This window comes from Malania oleifera, chromosome 4 (assembly GCF_029873635.1).
Source record: "Malania oleifera isolate guangnan ecotype guangnan chromosome 4, ASM2987363v1, whole genome shotgun sequence".
Taxonomy (NCBI): domain Eukaryota; kingdom Viridiplantae; phylum Streptophyta; class Magnoliopsida; order Santalales; family Ximeniaceae; genus Malania; species Malania oleifera.
This window is the reverse complement of record NC_080420.1, coordinates 1,648,835-1,663,943: the sequence shown is the minus strand read 5'-3', so window position 1 is coordinate 1,663,943 and position 15,109 is coordinate 1,648,835. Positions and strand designations below refer to the sequence as shown.

Here is a 15,109-nt window from a genome sequence, read left to right as displayed (position 1 = left end):
ATTTAAACCGTGATCCAATTTCATTTCAAGATACATTTTTTCTAACTTTATCTTCTATTTTTTCTTATGGTTCATATTTTGTTTAGTAACTAAATAACACTACCTATCCTATAACTCTAGTGATTGTGAGCGTACACAAAATCAAACTAGTTGAGTAATCCTGAAGGTCGTGCATGCAGACACAACCGAACTAGTTAAGTAATCGTGAAGGTCGTGCTCGCAGTGATTATATGCACCAAAAAATGTTCTCCATAAACATGAAATTGACTTTAAAGATAGTGGTCTTTCCACACCACATTTAAATTTTATTAGTAAATATTTTTTTTCTTCTATTATATTTCCAACAATCTTAAAGCCAAATGCTATTATCTATTTTAGAAGGAAAAAAAAAATGAATTGCATTTATTAAATTTTTGGGAATTTTTTTTTATTCCATTAAGGTTGGGTTGAATTGTTGGTATTACTTTATATTTACAATAAACACTTGAACTTATTTAAATATTGTTAGAGTTGAAAATATATTGAAGTGTGGGGATTACAATGTTATAGTAGCTATAGTATGATTTGAGATTTATTATATTTGAGTCAAGTATAAAACTTGTGGCTTAAATAATTGAATTAGAAGTTTTTTTTTTTTTTTTTTTCCACTCCTGTTGTTGGTCTTAACTAATTTATTAAAATACGAGACATATATGAGCATAAATGAGATGACACTATTATCTTCTATTGTTTTCCAATATGTAACATTTTAATATTTTTTTCTATTTCACTATATATATGGAAAAAAAAACTATTTCCTATTTTCTCCCAATTATATGGTAACATGTCTTTTATAAGGCATGTAAATTTATAATTTTTAATTGTTGAGGTTAAAGTATTTTGATATTCTATTCATATGTGAAATAGATAGTATTGCATAAATATGCAATTAAATTAATGTGTTCGATAATTATTATTAATATTTTTGCAAAGTAAGATGGGTACAACTGACGCAAAATATTTGCATGAAAATTAATTTGAGTATGATAATTATACATATAGATGTGTAATTTTATAGTGCATTGTCTAAGTGGATAATAGACATGTAACCATAGTATTAACTTTGATTTGTGTATCTATAGACTAACCTAAACTAATTGAATAGTCAATTGAGCTACTATTAGAGTGATCACAAAATGTGAGGATACCTAGTACCAATATAATCAAATATATGAGAATTGAGAAACAACAGTTGTGTTGTATTTATATGTGTGACTTTTATACTTAGAGCTTATAAACAAAGGATGAAGAAAAACATATGGATTAAATGGTGCTGCATAGCAGGGACTCGTTGACGAGTGCCCTGCACTTGCTGACTAGTAAATACTGAGAGGCCCAAAAAGTTCAAAGTTTATGAGATACCGATAACAAGAAATCAAAAATACGAAGACTTGTCGACGAGTGGCCATACTAGTTGACGAGTGGTCTTTTGTGTCTCGTCAATGAGTGCATCTGAGCTGCGAGAAGGAATTCGAATTTTGAATTGGAACGTTGGGGTGGTTGGGAATTTGGAGGGAAACCTTCGAGGGATTGTTATTTATGCTCTTCTAGGCATACTTTGAAAGGGAGAGAGATCATTGTGAAGTGTATTGTGTACTTACATATTTCTTAATGAAATTCTTGTGCCAATTGCTTCAGTGGATGTAGGCTTTGCCTAACCACGTATATTGTTGTGTTGTTCTCTTTATTTGCTTTTAGAATTCTAGTTGTGTATGAATTGTGTCTTGTGGTGCTTTATCATTTGTTGCAAGTTTAATTATTCCGCTGTGCATCCTATACTCGATTTCCACAACAAGTTGACTAATAAATTTCTTAACTAATTGAAAAGCTAATAGAAAATAAACATAAAGAGGGATGCATCTTAAGCCCTTAACATAAACTGGTAATGATGACAACCCAAGTCATATGATTGGAGATCTCATGAATTAGGTTCAAAGGGTAATAATAATTCATTGAGTCGTTTGATGAGTACTATATTTGTTTTGATCAATTCTATGGTGTTTGAATAGTGCAAGTATAACGATTGTGAGATTGAGTTTATTTTTTTTATAAATTCGTATCCTATGAAAGTTTATTGGGCTAAAACTTTATACAGTGCTCATGAATATTTAGGTATGAGTGTATGGTGCATGACCTATTTGTACCAACCCCTGAGAATTTTGTATCTAGAGATGTTATGTGAGTCATATATTTATAGTATTACGTTAAAAGAATTTGGTTCAAAAATTTAATATTCACCAAGTTCTTGTAACTCAGAACATATTTTCTCCTAGTGCAATTCAAACTGAAAGGTATTTGTCACCCAATGCATTATTCTCGTAGTCACCCAATGCCACTTTCTTATCTTTCTTCGATTTTTTTTTTTAATTTTAATTTCATCTATGTGGGGGATTGTTGATATTTATGTTGGATATTTCAATTAAAAAAATTATTTATTTAATAAATATTATATAATAATCGTTGATTTTATTTTAATTAAGCATATGTTAAATTTAATATATTAGTTTAAACTGTTTTAAAATTTTAATTACTACTTTAAGAGTTTCGCATTTGTAGTATTGGAAGTAATACTTAATTTTATTTATAAAAACTGTGATATAGTTTCATTTCAAGATATGTTTTTTCCTTCCCTGAAATAGTTTGATCTTCTTTCTTGAAATTCATATTTTGTTGGGTAATTAAATGACACAATATCTCCTATAATTCCGGTGTTTGTGAATGTAGACAAAATTGAGTTAGTTGAGTAATCCTGGAGATCGTAGGCTTAGTGATTATATGTACTGAGGAAATTTCTCCATATGAATGAAATCAACATTGTTTTAAAATTTTAATTACTTTAAGAGTTTTGCATTTGTGGTGTTGGAAGTAAAACTTAATTTTATTTATAAAAATTGTGATATAGTTTCATTTCAAGATATGTTTTTTCCTTTGCCGAAATAGTTTTATCTTTTTTCTTGAAATTCATATTTTATTGGGTAATTAAATGATACAATATCTCCTATAACTCTGGTATTTGTGAATGTCCCAGAGGTTGTAAGCTCAGTGATTATATGCATTGAGAAATTTTCTCCACATGAATGAAATCAGCTATAAGGATAGTAGTCCTTCCACGCCTCAACTTTTGATAAATATTTATGCTTTATTTAATCTTCATTTTATTAGTAAATATTTTCCTTTTATTATATTTCCAACATGACATTCTACCCCTTGAGTTTCTGAAAATTATCAAAAAATTCCACATTTAAAACATTATTGTTCAAAAGATAATTTCACAATGAAGTTAGCTTTTTTGTAGATTTTTAATTAAAATTAAAATATGTTAAATAATCATTTAAATTTTAAAAAAAAGTAAGACTATGAAATAATTTAGCTAAAATAAATAATTGTAATCACTTATAGCATAGTCATTTGTTCCTTTATTAAAATATGGTTTTTGATTATTGTCATATAATTTAGATTAATTAAATATAATTTTTTAAAAAAAATTAAATGAAAATAAATATTTATGGTGGTTCTTAAGGTAATTTAAGATAAGCTGGAATTGATGGTCTCATTAGAAATGATCTATAACTAAATGATTAATTTTTTTAATTCAGTTAGAATAATTTAAAATTTTTTAAAATAATTTTATTTTGTAATTCTACAATACTAAAATGAATCCATATAATAAATTTTCAAATGTAAAATTTTTCATCTTTGTTTGATAGTTATGACTTTCCGCGAAAATATAAGTAGTTAAATTAAAAAAAATGATAATTTGGTATGTGAATATGGTAATTTGATAGCCTATTTATCTTACAATGACTTATGAGCTTCTTCTTCTTCTTCTTACACGGCTGCTCTGCGACAGAAACCCAACCTAGGGACTCCTTTAATTTTCTCTTCAAAGCGCTTGCAGAAGTAGAGAATGGAGAAGATCGGAAAGAGGTTTCATGGGAAGGTGGCGATCGTCACGGCTTCCACTCAGGGCATCGGTTTCAGCATCGCCCAGCGGCTTGGTTTGGAGGGTGCCTCCGTCGTCATCTCCTCTCGCAGGCAGGTTCGTGATCGTTGTGTTCTTTGGTTATCTTATTAGATTCTTCTTTTCGTAGGATAAGTTGGATTAGACCTCTGCTCTTCTGGGTTTGTGGAATTTCTGCTTTCTGAGATTTTTCTGTGTTCGGTCGCCGAGAAAGCTGAGGGGGGAGAAGGAATTAAAAGAAAATGTGCAGTGATTGTTTTCTGTTGTTTTGGTTTCGGACAATGGAACCATCATCTACGCTGAGCTGAATGATGGTGTTATGCTTTGGTGAGGCCTGAGGGAAGGGCTTGGATGATAACCTCAAAATTTAAATTTTTTCAACGAAAGGGAACTAGGAGGAGGATTAAGTTGTTCGAAAACATGAATTTCGAACTGTTAGATTTAGACTATGTAGATTCGGAAGAAATTTAGTAGAATTCTACGCTTTATTTTATTTGAATCCATACAAAGATAAATCCAATGCCAAATTCCAAACTCCCAAATGAGGGGCAAAGAAATTTGGAAGTTTCTGAAAGGTTTTTTTTTTTGGATAATGGAGGAATTCTACTGCATGCTCAAAGTCTACCTTTAGGACAATTAACTCGGGCACAGATGTTCAGTTTAAATATAGGTTTTTATTGCATAGAGTATTGGATGAGATGTTTTACTTGGCATTTGGCAACTTATTACTTATCCCAAAACTCGCCTTAAAAGAGGTTAACTACAGGTCAATTTATTGGTGTTTGATTTTGATTGTTGCAGAGAAATGTGAATGATGCAGTTGAAAAGCTTCAAGCTCAAGGAATTGAAGTATTGGGCATCGTTTGCCATGTATCAAATGCTCAACAAAGGAAAAATCTCATAGATAGCACTATTCAGGTTAGACATAAGTTTCCTATTGATATTATTGTTTTTGATTTTTTTTTTTATTGGAAATGGAAAGGAAGCCCATGTAACATCTTAATGAGAATTTAGTTGGTTTTGTTGTGTGATACATTTTCCTCTTCTGGGGTGTAATTTTTTTTTTTTTCCTTCATTATGCATTTTGGATATGATGATATTTTTCAAAGTGGATTTGTGCTCGTATGTTTTGCTTGGTTACTTTTTCATGACAGCTTCCAAGTCAATATGTTGATATACCATATGTGGTTTCTTTAAGTTAGAACTTGAGATTGAAGGGTTTGTTGGGGAGGACAGTTGTGCTTCCAAGTCAATATGTTGATATACCTTATGTGGTTTCTTTAAGTTAGAACTTGAGATTGAAGGGTTTGTTGGGGAGGACAGTTGTGACCTTCGAATCCCCTAGCCTTGTGAGTTACGATTTTCGAACTCTAGCCATGGCTGGACATTGCTGTGTGGAAGGATTTAAGCCTCGAATCTTCTTTAAGCCCTCCTGCTTGTGACCTTCAAACCTCCCTCCCAGCCTTTGTTCCCGGGATCGCAAACTAGAAGGAGAAGACAAGCACGGACGACTTCTGAACTAGTGAAAATTGGCAATGGGTCTTTTCGTATGTTGTGAATTGACTCTCATCCTCACTTGAAATCAATCTTTGCTGTGCAATCTGTAGATGTTAAGGTGTACGGTGCAGATCGAAGGTAAATCCTTCAATCCGAGTTAGGAGAAGGAGGGGAAGATCCCTTTATTGTGCATGTTTGAGAACAACATCTCTCGAAAGTAGGTTGGTTAAACATTAGAAGGAGGCAACTTCTTGGTTTGCCAATGGCCGATCAACCTTCATTCAGCTGGAAAGGATCTAGAAAAGTTCATAAGTCTTCTATGCTGGATGGCAATTAGGTGGATGAGGGTGGGGAAGTTTTTGGAGCTAGGGCTGAGGGTGAAAGGGAAGAACTTTTCAGTGTTCATTTCTAGGTGTAAATGGTAATGGATGGCGAAGATTCGCAAATGAGTTCTGTGTGTTCGTGAAGGAGTTTTGTCTTGATCTTGAAAAAGTGGGTGCAGCAAGCTCTTTAGATCCCAGGTCATGGATTTAGGTGGTGCTGGAAGGGAAATTGGGCAAAGGAGATGCAAGTAATATGAACTCAGAAAATTATGTCTTCAGTGTGGGGGAGGTTTGGGATTGAAGGAATCTGGTTTGGGTACAAAATCTGATGTTTTAGGTTTTAATTCTGAAAAATCTTAGGGCCCAAAGGTGTACGCTCATCGGAAGGCTGCTCAGATGGGTGCAGAAATGTGGAAATTATATTAACTGAAGAGAGAGTATCTGGTGAGATAAGGCTGAAGAATTTAAGGAGAGACTCTGCAGGTGAATTGAGTATTGTGGAAGATGCACTTGCTAAGATGAGGGATATAGGAAGTAATGGAGTTAGCAAAGGAAAGGAAGAAAATAATTGGGGAGATTTTTCAGATAATGAATGGCATAAGTGAGTTTGAGTGTGATGGGGGTTTACTGTTGGACGAGATTTGGAAACAATATGGATATGGATATATTTCTGAATCCTGTGATGATCTTGGGAAGCTTACATATGTTCATCCAGCACTATTGGAAGGACTGGAGGAGGTTTCTATTTTTGATAATAAGAGGTTGGATAACGAAATGTACTGCAATGATGGTATTTTACCTACTCAAGAGGAGGTGATTTCTTGGAAGGGTTTATAAGCCCAAGAGATATTGTATAAATTGGATTTGAAAAGGAGTGATGCTGGGAGAACGAAACTGTGTTTTGTTGGGGGTAAGCTCAAAGCGAAGAAGGGTCAAAGGGAGCTAGCAAATTTGAAGTGCTAAGTGAATTACAATGGGAAGGGGATTGAAAAGGGGTTTTCTTGGTTAATTTTTCTCTTTGTTTGATGTTTTATTTTTTTTGTATTTTCTGTTTTTATTTATTTATATTTTTCAGGTGGACTTCTTGTCCCCTTAAACTTTAACTTATCTGTCTATCTATTATACCTTCTTTTTTAATCTATAAAAAAAGCTTGAGATTGATCTATTAATTCTTTTTGGAAGCAATGAATGTGCATTTGCATATTTTTGTAGCTTTTATGCCCATGTGTGACATTTGATAGTGTCCAAGATCATGCGGAATGGTGGGAAAGGATTCATATTGTTGGCCTACCAAGTGGGATTTGAGGCTCGGTGGTTATTGTTTTTATACTCATGTGATATTTTGGTTTTAAATTTCATGAATTTTTTCAGATTCAGACTGCAGTTCAACACGGATGCTGTAGCTTTAATATCCATAGAGACTTCGATCCTTGATCATCTTTAATACTATAAAGAGGATTCCCCTTAACTTGGTTTGGTCTTTTTGTTTCATTAAAACCCATTCCGTCTTTCCTATTAACTGTTCCCACATTAACTTTGCATGGTTTTAAAACATATAAAATAGTAAAAGAAGATGGGACAGCTTCATTTTTGAAAAAAAAAATCACTCAAAGGCCCGTGCAACGCACTATGGTGGTTGTAGAAGTAAATAGGACAGTGATTCAAGGACCACCTCCTGCTGCTGGATCCTTGCTTCCACCATATCCAACAAGGAATGCCCAGCATGGTTAATTTCAAGAAGTTGGGCCAATGAATGAGCAAATTATTGGCAGAGAACATGAGGAACCTTTGTCAATTGAAATGCCTCTGTCCTTGTGCGTCCCTTCTCTTCCCATCAGGCGTCTCTGCAGAGGACGATGGCTGACTTGAAATTTGAGAAGAACAACTGCTTTTTGGATGTTCAGTTTGGATGTGCTGCTGGGTACCGCTCAATGTGGAAGTTTCATTGGGTGTTGGTTGAAGTTGAACGGGGATGCCAACTACTCGAGAGAGCCCTTGTGAAATCGTTTAGTGTATAAATCAAAATTGGATATCTGTTGATTTTTTTTTTTTCTTGTTTTATGTTTTTCCCATCTCCCTGTGTGTATGTGTGACCATGTTTGTGTGATCCTATGTTTGAGTTAGTTTGGGTTGTGCTGTGTTAGTGAACTGTGTGTGGCTAAGGTGTTTCTTCAAATGTGCATATGAATTTTCTTTTTTGTAAGCCCTTTTCTTTCTGAATCATATATATGTATACTGTAATTAAGATGGATATCCAACCACAAAGGTGGATGCATGGATACAATGTTGCAATGAGTATTATGTACTGGCCATGCATGTCCAAATGTTTAATTGGTGTTTTGTGCAGTGAATGGAAGTTCTGCTTTTGTGTGATTGTGTATTTGTATCTGTCCAACTTGATTGAGGTAACATGTATTTTATTTTTACTGTGATTAATTATTTATATTTTTATTGTATCATACTTTATATTCTAGTTAAATTGTTGTTATACATAGGAAAAAAGTGTTATTCATCAAATTTGTGCTTAAAAGGCATTAATTTTTTTTTTTTCATTACATTAAATACTTCCATATTTTCATTTGATGGTCTATTTTGTTGGTTGGTATTGCTTGTTTTTTGACATTTGTCCATTGCATGCCATGCATGAATTACAATACTTATTTATATTGATTTCTTTTAAATTTTTTTTACAGACTCCCTCTTTTAAATTTATTTCGCAATTTGAAAATTTTTTAATGTTATGCAAAAGATTTCAAATTGCACATAAATTTATTTTATTTTATATTTTTGAAGGCATGTAAAGTAAGATTATAATTTTAGCTTGAGTCTTATTATTTCCAGTTGCAGATCATGTATTCATTAATTATCAACTCTTTATTAATCTTCATAAATGACGACCACTCAAAAGCATGTGCATATCTGTGCCTAGAATTTGAAACATCTAATGACAATTGGGATGCTCCCTTTGGAACAATGTATAAACGAAATAAATTTGCAACAACAATGATTGTGAATGCAGGTTCTTGGATGTGGATGAGAGGTAGTATTGCATACTAGTAATGGGATGTAATAGAGGTTGGCAAGAGAGAACTAGGCAATGCTTAGGAGCTCAAGTCTCAGGTGGTGGAAGGATGGCGCAAAGATGCAGACGGCTTTAGAGAGAGAAGCTTTGGGTTAGAGAGAGAAAGTCTCTAGTGAGAAATGAGGGCCCAAAAGATCCTTCAGCTGAGGCAAGAGGGGTGGTATTTATCTTGCTAATTAGGGATAAGGCTATTGTGCAACGAGGGAGGACGGTGGTTGTATTTGAGATTTCAGTCAATTGGAAACAATAATTTAAGTCATTCAATGTGTTGGAATTTGTGTATTCCCAAGAGGGGGGTGAATTGGGTATTTAAAATTTTTCTCTTAGGTCAATTCAAATTCCACAAACAGTATTACACAAGCTTAGGGTTTTTCTATATAATCATAAACCCAATTAAATATTCAAACAATCAAACACATGTACTGCATATAATAAGTCAAACATAAAACATACATGTGCTGAAATTGAAAGTGTGGACAAGCAAAAGTTACACCAGATATGTTATCGGGGTTCGGCCAATACTGCCTACGTCCCCGCCTCAAGCTCACAAGTAAGAAGATTTCACTATGACTCGCTTAACGGGTGGAGCAGCACCTAAGACAACACCTTACCAGGATGGTGCACTTAGTTCTCTTAACCGGGTCTGAACCAGTCCGGGACTATTCACAGGGCTAGTCTCCCTCGTCCGACCATACGTTGGGAATACAACAGATAATCAAATATTGTGTACAAAGAAATGCTTCTAATACAAGCAGATGTGTACAACAATTACAGCCCAAAATATGCACTCACAAATGATAGAATATTAAGTTCAAGTGAGATTTTGTTAACCATTGTGCTAACTCTCAATAATATGTATGTCAATATGTATATGTGAGAGTGAGACATTTGATTTTAAGATAATGTATTTATAATATGAATATTCAAAGCATCTCTAGAACCCTAAGCAAACATCCCAAAAGTATTTTTCAAATATCAAACACAATGGATATTAGGATTTAAGCTTGCTCAAAATGATTTTATCAAAACACAAAGCACGCTTATGAAACTTGCAATAAGGATGCAAGTTCTTAAGCCAATGAAGAGTTTTTCTCAATCTAATATTTATAAATAAAATACAATAGGAAAAGCTTTAAGCTACTTTCCAAAATCAACAATCAATAAATGCAAGTATGAGAGAGTTGTTAGCTTGCAAGGAGAATGAATGAATACCCACAAAAATAATCTCTCTCAAAGATATGTAATGAAATGAGTATAAGAAAGAGATTTTGCAATATGCTTGTAAGAAAAAAATGGGAGTTTGAAAGATTTAGCACAATAAATTTTCAGGGAAAAATTTTGCCAATCTATATGCTAATTACTTGCTAATTATAACAAATAAAGGGGTATATATAGAGTTGGGTAAAAAATATAACCATTGGGGACATCAAGGGTATTTTGAAAATTGTTTAATTGAGTTTAATGACAATTAATCTTGATTTATTGCAGTAAAAATTTTATCAACCCGAGAGGTTTCGGTTGACAATATTTAAGGTTCGGTCGACCATATTATTGAGTTCGGTCGACCGTGACCATTTTGAACTAGAGATATGGTCGACCGTATCAAAGCGATTTCGAACCCTTTGAGGTTTGGTCCGCCAAGGCAGGTTTGGTTGACCATTTTCTAAGGTTTGTCCGACCAAGTCAGTTTTGAACTAATGGTTCAGTCGACCAAGTTGTTGGGGGTCAGCCACGTGTCAGTTCAGTCGACCGTGGAAGACACGTTCATTTCAGAATGGTCGACTGAGTAAAGTCAACATGTTAACTTCTGGTTGGTTTGGTCGACCGAGGCATTTATACTGCCAAGGGTTTGGTCGACCGAAGCTTTGACTTTGGTCAACTTTCTCAGTTCGGTCGACCAAGGTCAAATGACCTTGCGATGGTCGGTCGACCGAGGCTTTTAATTAAGCCCAAAAACCTGGCGTCCATTGATCAAAGGTCGACTGAAGTTTTTGTAAATTTTGTTTTAGCCCGAATCTTTATCCCTAACCAGTTAGTTATTTAAGAAATGAGTTTCTGTGTAAAGTGCTGGTTCCTAGGGTAAGTCTATGGTCATTTTGAGCTTACATTCACATCATGCATGCCATGCAATTGAAAGTAGATGTCTTTTTCTTCTGTCTTGCTCTTCAAGCCTTATGGAATACGCTAGGATGTATGATCTTGAGGTCCTTCTGATTTCCATTTTCCTTTTACCTCATGAACATGTTAAAATATAGACCTGTTCACACACTAAATGTATACATGAGATACATACGTTTTGTCAGTATCAAAACAGGGATCGGACTCAAAAAATCAACACAATGGTATAATGACACGTGGCTATAAAGAAAATAAGGAAATGCCACGTAGCATGGATAAGGAAGGGTTAAGGAATGTGAGCTACCCTTAATGGACTTGGTTAGAGCTGACCAGGCCAAATCTCTCCATAACATCCCAGAACCTACGTTTGATCAGGAGACATGCCATGTGTCTCAGTGATCAATCCCAAGCACAGGTTGATGGTCAGGCCCTTGCAAAAATTATGAGAGATCAAAAGTTAGTAAAGTAAACAAATAATATGTGATCGTGGACCATTATTAATATTATCATTAGACTAAGGTAAAAAGAGGTATTTACAATGATAATTATTAAGAACATATTTTTAAAAAAATTAATTTATTATTTTTATATATAAATATTTATACATAATAGACTTTTCAAATATGTACATTCAAATTATTAAAACAATAACATTTTAAACAATTACCACCTAAAAGCAGTGCCACGCACATCACACATCCCTGGTTTAGTTTTTATAAAAATGATGGCCTGACATTGCAGATTTGGACTCAGCATCAATCTTTAAGTGTTTTCCTGTAAGTACTCTGGTGGAGCATGAAACTTCTTGTTCTTTCTTTCATATGTTTATTTAACCTTTGTACAGGTCTTGGTTATTGTTGTTTTCACTCAGTTTCATTTGGAGGACTTTTACTATCCTTCAGTGCATTTCTCTTACTTGATGCAGTTTCATTTGGAGGACTTTTACCATCCTTCAGTGCATTTCTGTTACTTCATTTATATTTGTTGGTGTTGGTTGCAGAAATATGGGAAAATAGATGTAATTGTTTCCAATGCAGCTGCCAATCCGTCTGTTGATTCTATTTTGGAAACCCAAGAATCAGTCCTTGACAAGATATGGGAAATTAATGTCAAAGCTCCTATACTTATCCTAAAAGTAAGTATCTACTTCCTTTGCCTGTGAAATTACTTCACCAGCAAAAATACATGGTTTTCATTACATATTTCAGTTATGCATCTTATGTGGTCTAAAATAAATGATATCAATCCTTTTTTTAGCGCACTCATGCTATATTAAATTCCTGTGTCATTATCTATTTGCTTGCATTCTTGCTGTAAATCCACAGGATGCAGCTCCTCACCTGCAGAAGGGTTCATCCATTGTTTTTATTTCCTCTATTACTGCCTATCAGCCAGAGACTTCCCTGGCCATGTATGGGGTTAGCAAAACTGCACTTCTTGGGCTTACTAAGGTAGTTTGCTTGCTTCAAGAATCCACTGCGGAAAGCTACAACTGCTTCATAGAAAGATTTGTTACACTTCAAATTACTGACTTTGAAGTAGAATATAGTTCGCACCTTAAATCAAATGATATGGAATTCGTTTGACATTATTATTTTTTTATTATTTGTGTTTTTATCCGCGGAACATTCTTGATGTTCTTTTAGGTCCTTGCTGCTGAATTGGCCCCCAACACTCGAGTGAACTGTGTCGCCCCTGGTTTCGTACCCACCAATTTTTCGGAATTCCTCACCAAGAATGATGCTGTTGTAAGAATATTTCTGACGTCTAGATTTTTACTGATCTCGAACGCTGCACTTTACTATAAGCTGAATTCTTGTTGGGAAATGTTTACAGAGGAGCTCCATTGAGGAGCAAACTTTGCTTAACAGACTTGGAACAACAGAGGACATGGCTGCTGCAACTGCATTTCTGGCGTCTGATGATGCCTCCTACATAACAGGAGAAACTTTAGTCGTGGCTGGAGGAATCCCTTCTAGGCTTTAGTGCCCTGCTGTTTTACTTTGCTTCACCTCTTTTCCCTGCATACTTCTAATTTTCTTTTATCCATTCCATGTGTGTTATATTTTAATGTTTTCCTCATGAAAAAGTGTTCCAAACTCTTCATCTATTGTGGGTTAATGTAAAAGTCAGCTATAATAAATTCACCAAAGGTCAATAAGGGGTCAGCTCAAGTTGTTCAACTGCCTGATGATGAGATATCATGTTAGAGATCTTAAGTTTTAAATCTTGAGACAGGGTGGAAAAATATTTGAAATAGGGATATATAGGTTATCTCGTGTAACAAATCAATGCTCCATAAACTCTCATTTTATAGCTGATGAGAGTTTAAGGAGCATTGATGGGGTGCGCAGGAAAGTCTTGAGTACTCCAGAGGTTGTGTGTTTATAGTGAATAGGTGCTTGAAGCAGTCTTAACAGAAACTATTTTTAGTTATGAATTTTAATACTTTCAAAGAGTTTGCATCTCTGATTGAAGTATCCATACAGCTTACTTTGGGTTTTCTTGAATTCAGGCTTAACTAATTATTTATTAATTTATTTATTTTGGTTGCGGTTGATAATATTCTATGCATGAGAATGATGAGATAATTTTCTTAGAATGAGACTCTTTTCCTTCATATTATTTTTCCTTGAGGGAAATCTGATTCAACACTTCTCTAGGGAGATTGCATGCAATTCAATATTTTCATTACCAGTTTGGTTGAGTTGGTTAATTAAAGTAAAGCTACCTTTATTTCGTAACCCGGTGTACACTTCATCGAATGCACATTCCAAACACATTAGGATGTTTATGGCCGCTTTTAATAATGATTCAATATCAGCCGAAGCACTGGTATGTGTCCCTCATTTACTTTTAGTATTTCTTCAATGCCATTTACCTGGACTTGGTGCTTTGATTTTGCTAATATCAATCCATATGTTTTTATCTCTCTTTTGCAGCTCGTTCAATGACAATCCTGTTGATGAAGTTGTTGTTGGTCCCATTTGGAAGGAACTTTTCGAGAAAGAACAGGACGATCTCCCTATCGACTTGATGGATATTCCAAAGAAAGCTTGTGAGCGTCAGTATGCTCACCATCTTGTACTTGGCCAAATTGCTGTGAGTCCTCTTTGTTGGCTTTTGGTCTGGCCCAATAGCTGCGAGTCCGTAGCTGCCAAAATTCACGCCTACATAATTAACCATCTCAAGATGGGAGATGCTGACTAAGATGGGCAAAACTAACCCAACAGCAACTTCCACAAGCTCGAAGAAGAGTTTGCAAAGGTCTCAACCTCCCTTTATGTTCTCTATTTCCTAGTGTGATTGCGCTAACCATTAGGGAGTTTCATCTACCAGCTCGTGGCGATTAAGTTTCCCGCGTGGAGCACTTTAGGGAAGGTTTAGAGTGGTTAAGCATTAATAAGTCTGAGAAATTGAAGCCAAAAATGGTAGAAGTTGTACGAGACATGCTTGGCTATGATTTTCCTTCAGCTGTTGAAGAATTTTAGAAATCCATATCAGTATATGCCATCACATACAACCACCAAATATCTGAAATTTAAACACAAACACCTGTAACATCCAAGATCCTAAATTAAATCTGAAAAGAAGTATACATAAACAGTCCTGCTGCCAAGCTGCTAGCTTTCCAGGAACCTTTTAATACTTTTTTTTCATTTTTATTTATTTTTCTAAAAAGACCACAAATATAAAAAGAAAGAAAGAAAAAAAAAAAGGCCAACCAGTAACATCAGCAGCAGCTTTAGAGTGTTGAATGTCAGAAAGAGTAGAAGGCATTAGGAATTCTGCCAGTTTTTGTGTTTCAGTATCCATGAAAGATCTGAATCACTTATAGTACAAATTAGTTTGCCAAAGGCTATCCAAGCTAATGAAAGGTGAAAGAGGGTGAAATGAACGTGTGGATTACTCCTATTTGTCAAATTAGAAAATGATACAATGAAATCTAAGTACACAAAGACGGCTAATATTTGTCTTGAAATTGGCTAGCTTGTAGGCTTAACACGGCGGAATTGGACAGGAACTTCTGTAAATCCTAATGGAAACAGAAGACTAATTTAGACTCAAGCTCATGATATGGAGGGTGGC

General features: G+C 34.5%; 2 protein-coding genes across 2 annotated transcripts; both read left to right on the top strand.

Annotated features, from left to right (window-relative positions):
• The first annotated feature begins 3,803 nt into the window (after positions 1–3,803).
• Positions 3,804–13,188, top strand: LOC131152810 (tropinone reductase-like 3). The gene is made up of 6 exons (XM_058104684.1): positions 3,804–4,078; positions 4,802–4,918; positions 12,021–12,155; positions 12,346–12,471; positions 12,667–12,768; positions 12,857–13,188. Exons 1-6 carry the CDS (start codon positions 3,947–3,949, stop codon positions 13,004–13,006), a joined length of 762 nt encoding a protein of 253 aa, XP_057960667.1. The 5' UTR covers positions 3,804–3,946; the 3' UTR covers positions 13,007–13,188.
• A 60-nt stretch (positions 13,189–13,248) lies between these two features.
• Positions 13,249–14,518, top strand: LOC131152811 (EH domain-containing protein 2-like). The gene is made up of 2 exons (XM_058104685.1): positions 13,249–13,855; positions 13,963–14,518. Exons 1-2 carry the CDS (start codon positions 13,785–13,787, stop codon positions 14,228–14,230), a joined length of 339 nt encoding a protein of 112 aa, XP_057960668.1. The 5' UTR covers positions 13,249–13,784; the 3' UTR covers positions 14,231–14,518.
• Positions 14,519–15,109: the final 591 nt, after the last annotated feature.

Coding starts and splice junctions, on each gene's coding strand:
- LOC131152811 (XM_058104685.1), top strand. CDS start 13,785: ATGCACATTCCAAACACATTAGGATGTTTATGGCCGCTTTTAATAATG. Junction 13,856..13,962: donor CAATATCAGCCGAAGCACTG/GTATGTGTCCCT, acceptor TCTCTTTTGCAG/CTCGTTCAATGACAATCCTG.
- LOC131152810 (XM_058104684.1), top strand. CDS start 3,947: ATGGAGAAGATCGGAAAGAGGTTTCATGGGAAGGTGGCGATCGTCACG. Junction 4,079..4,801: donor TCATCTCCTCTCGCAGGCAG/GTTCGTGATCGT, acceptor TGATTGTTGCAG/AGAAATGTGAATGATGCAGT. Junction 12,769..12,856: donor TCACCAAGAATGATGCTGTT/GTAAGAATATTT, acceptor AAATGTTTACAG/AGGAGCTCCATTGAGGAGCA.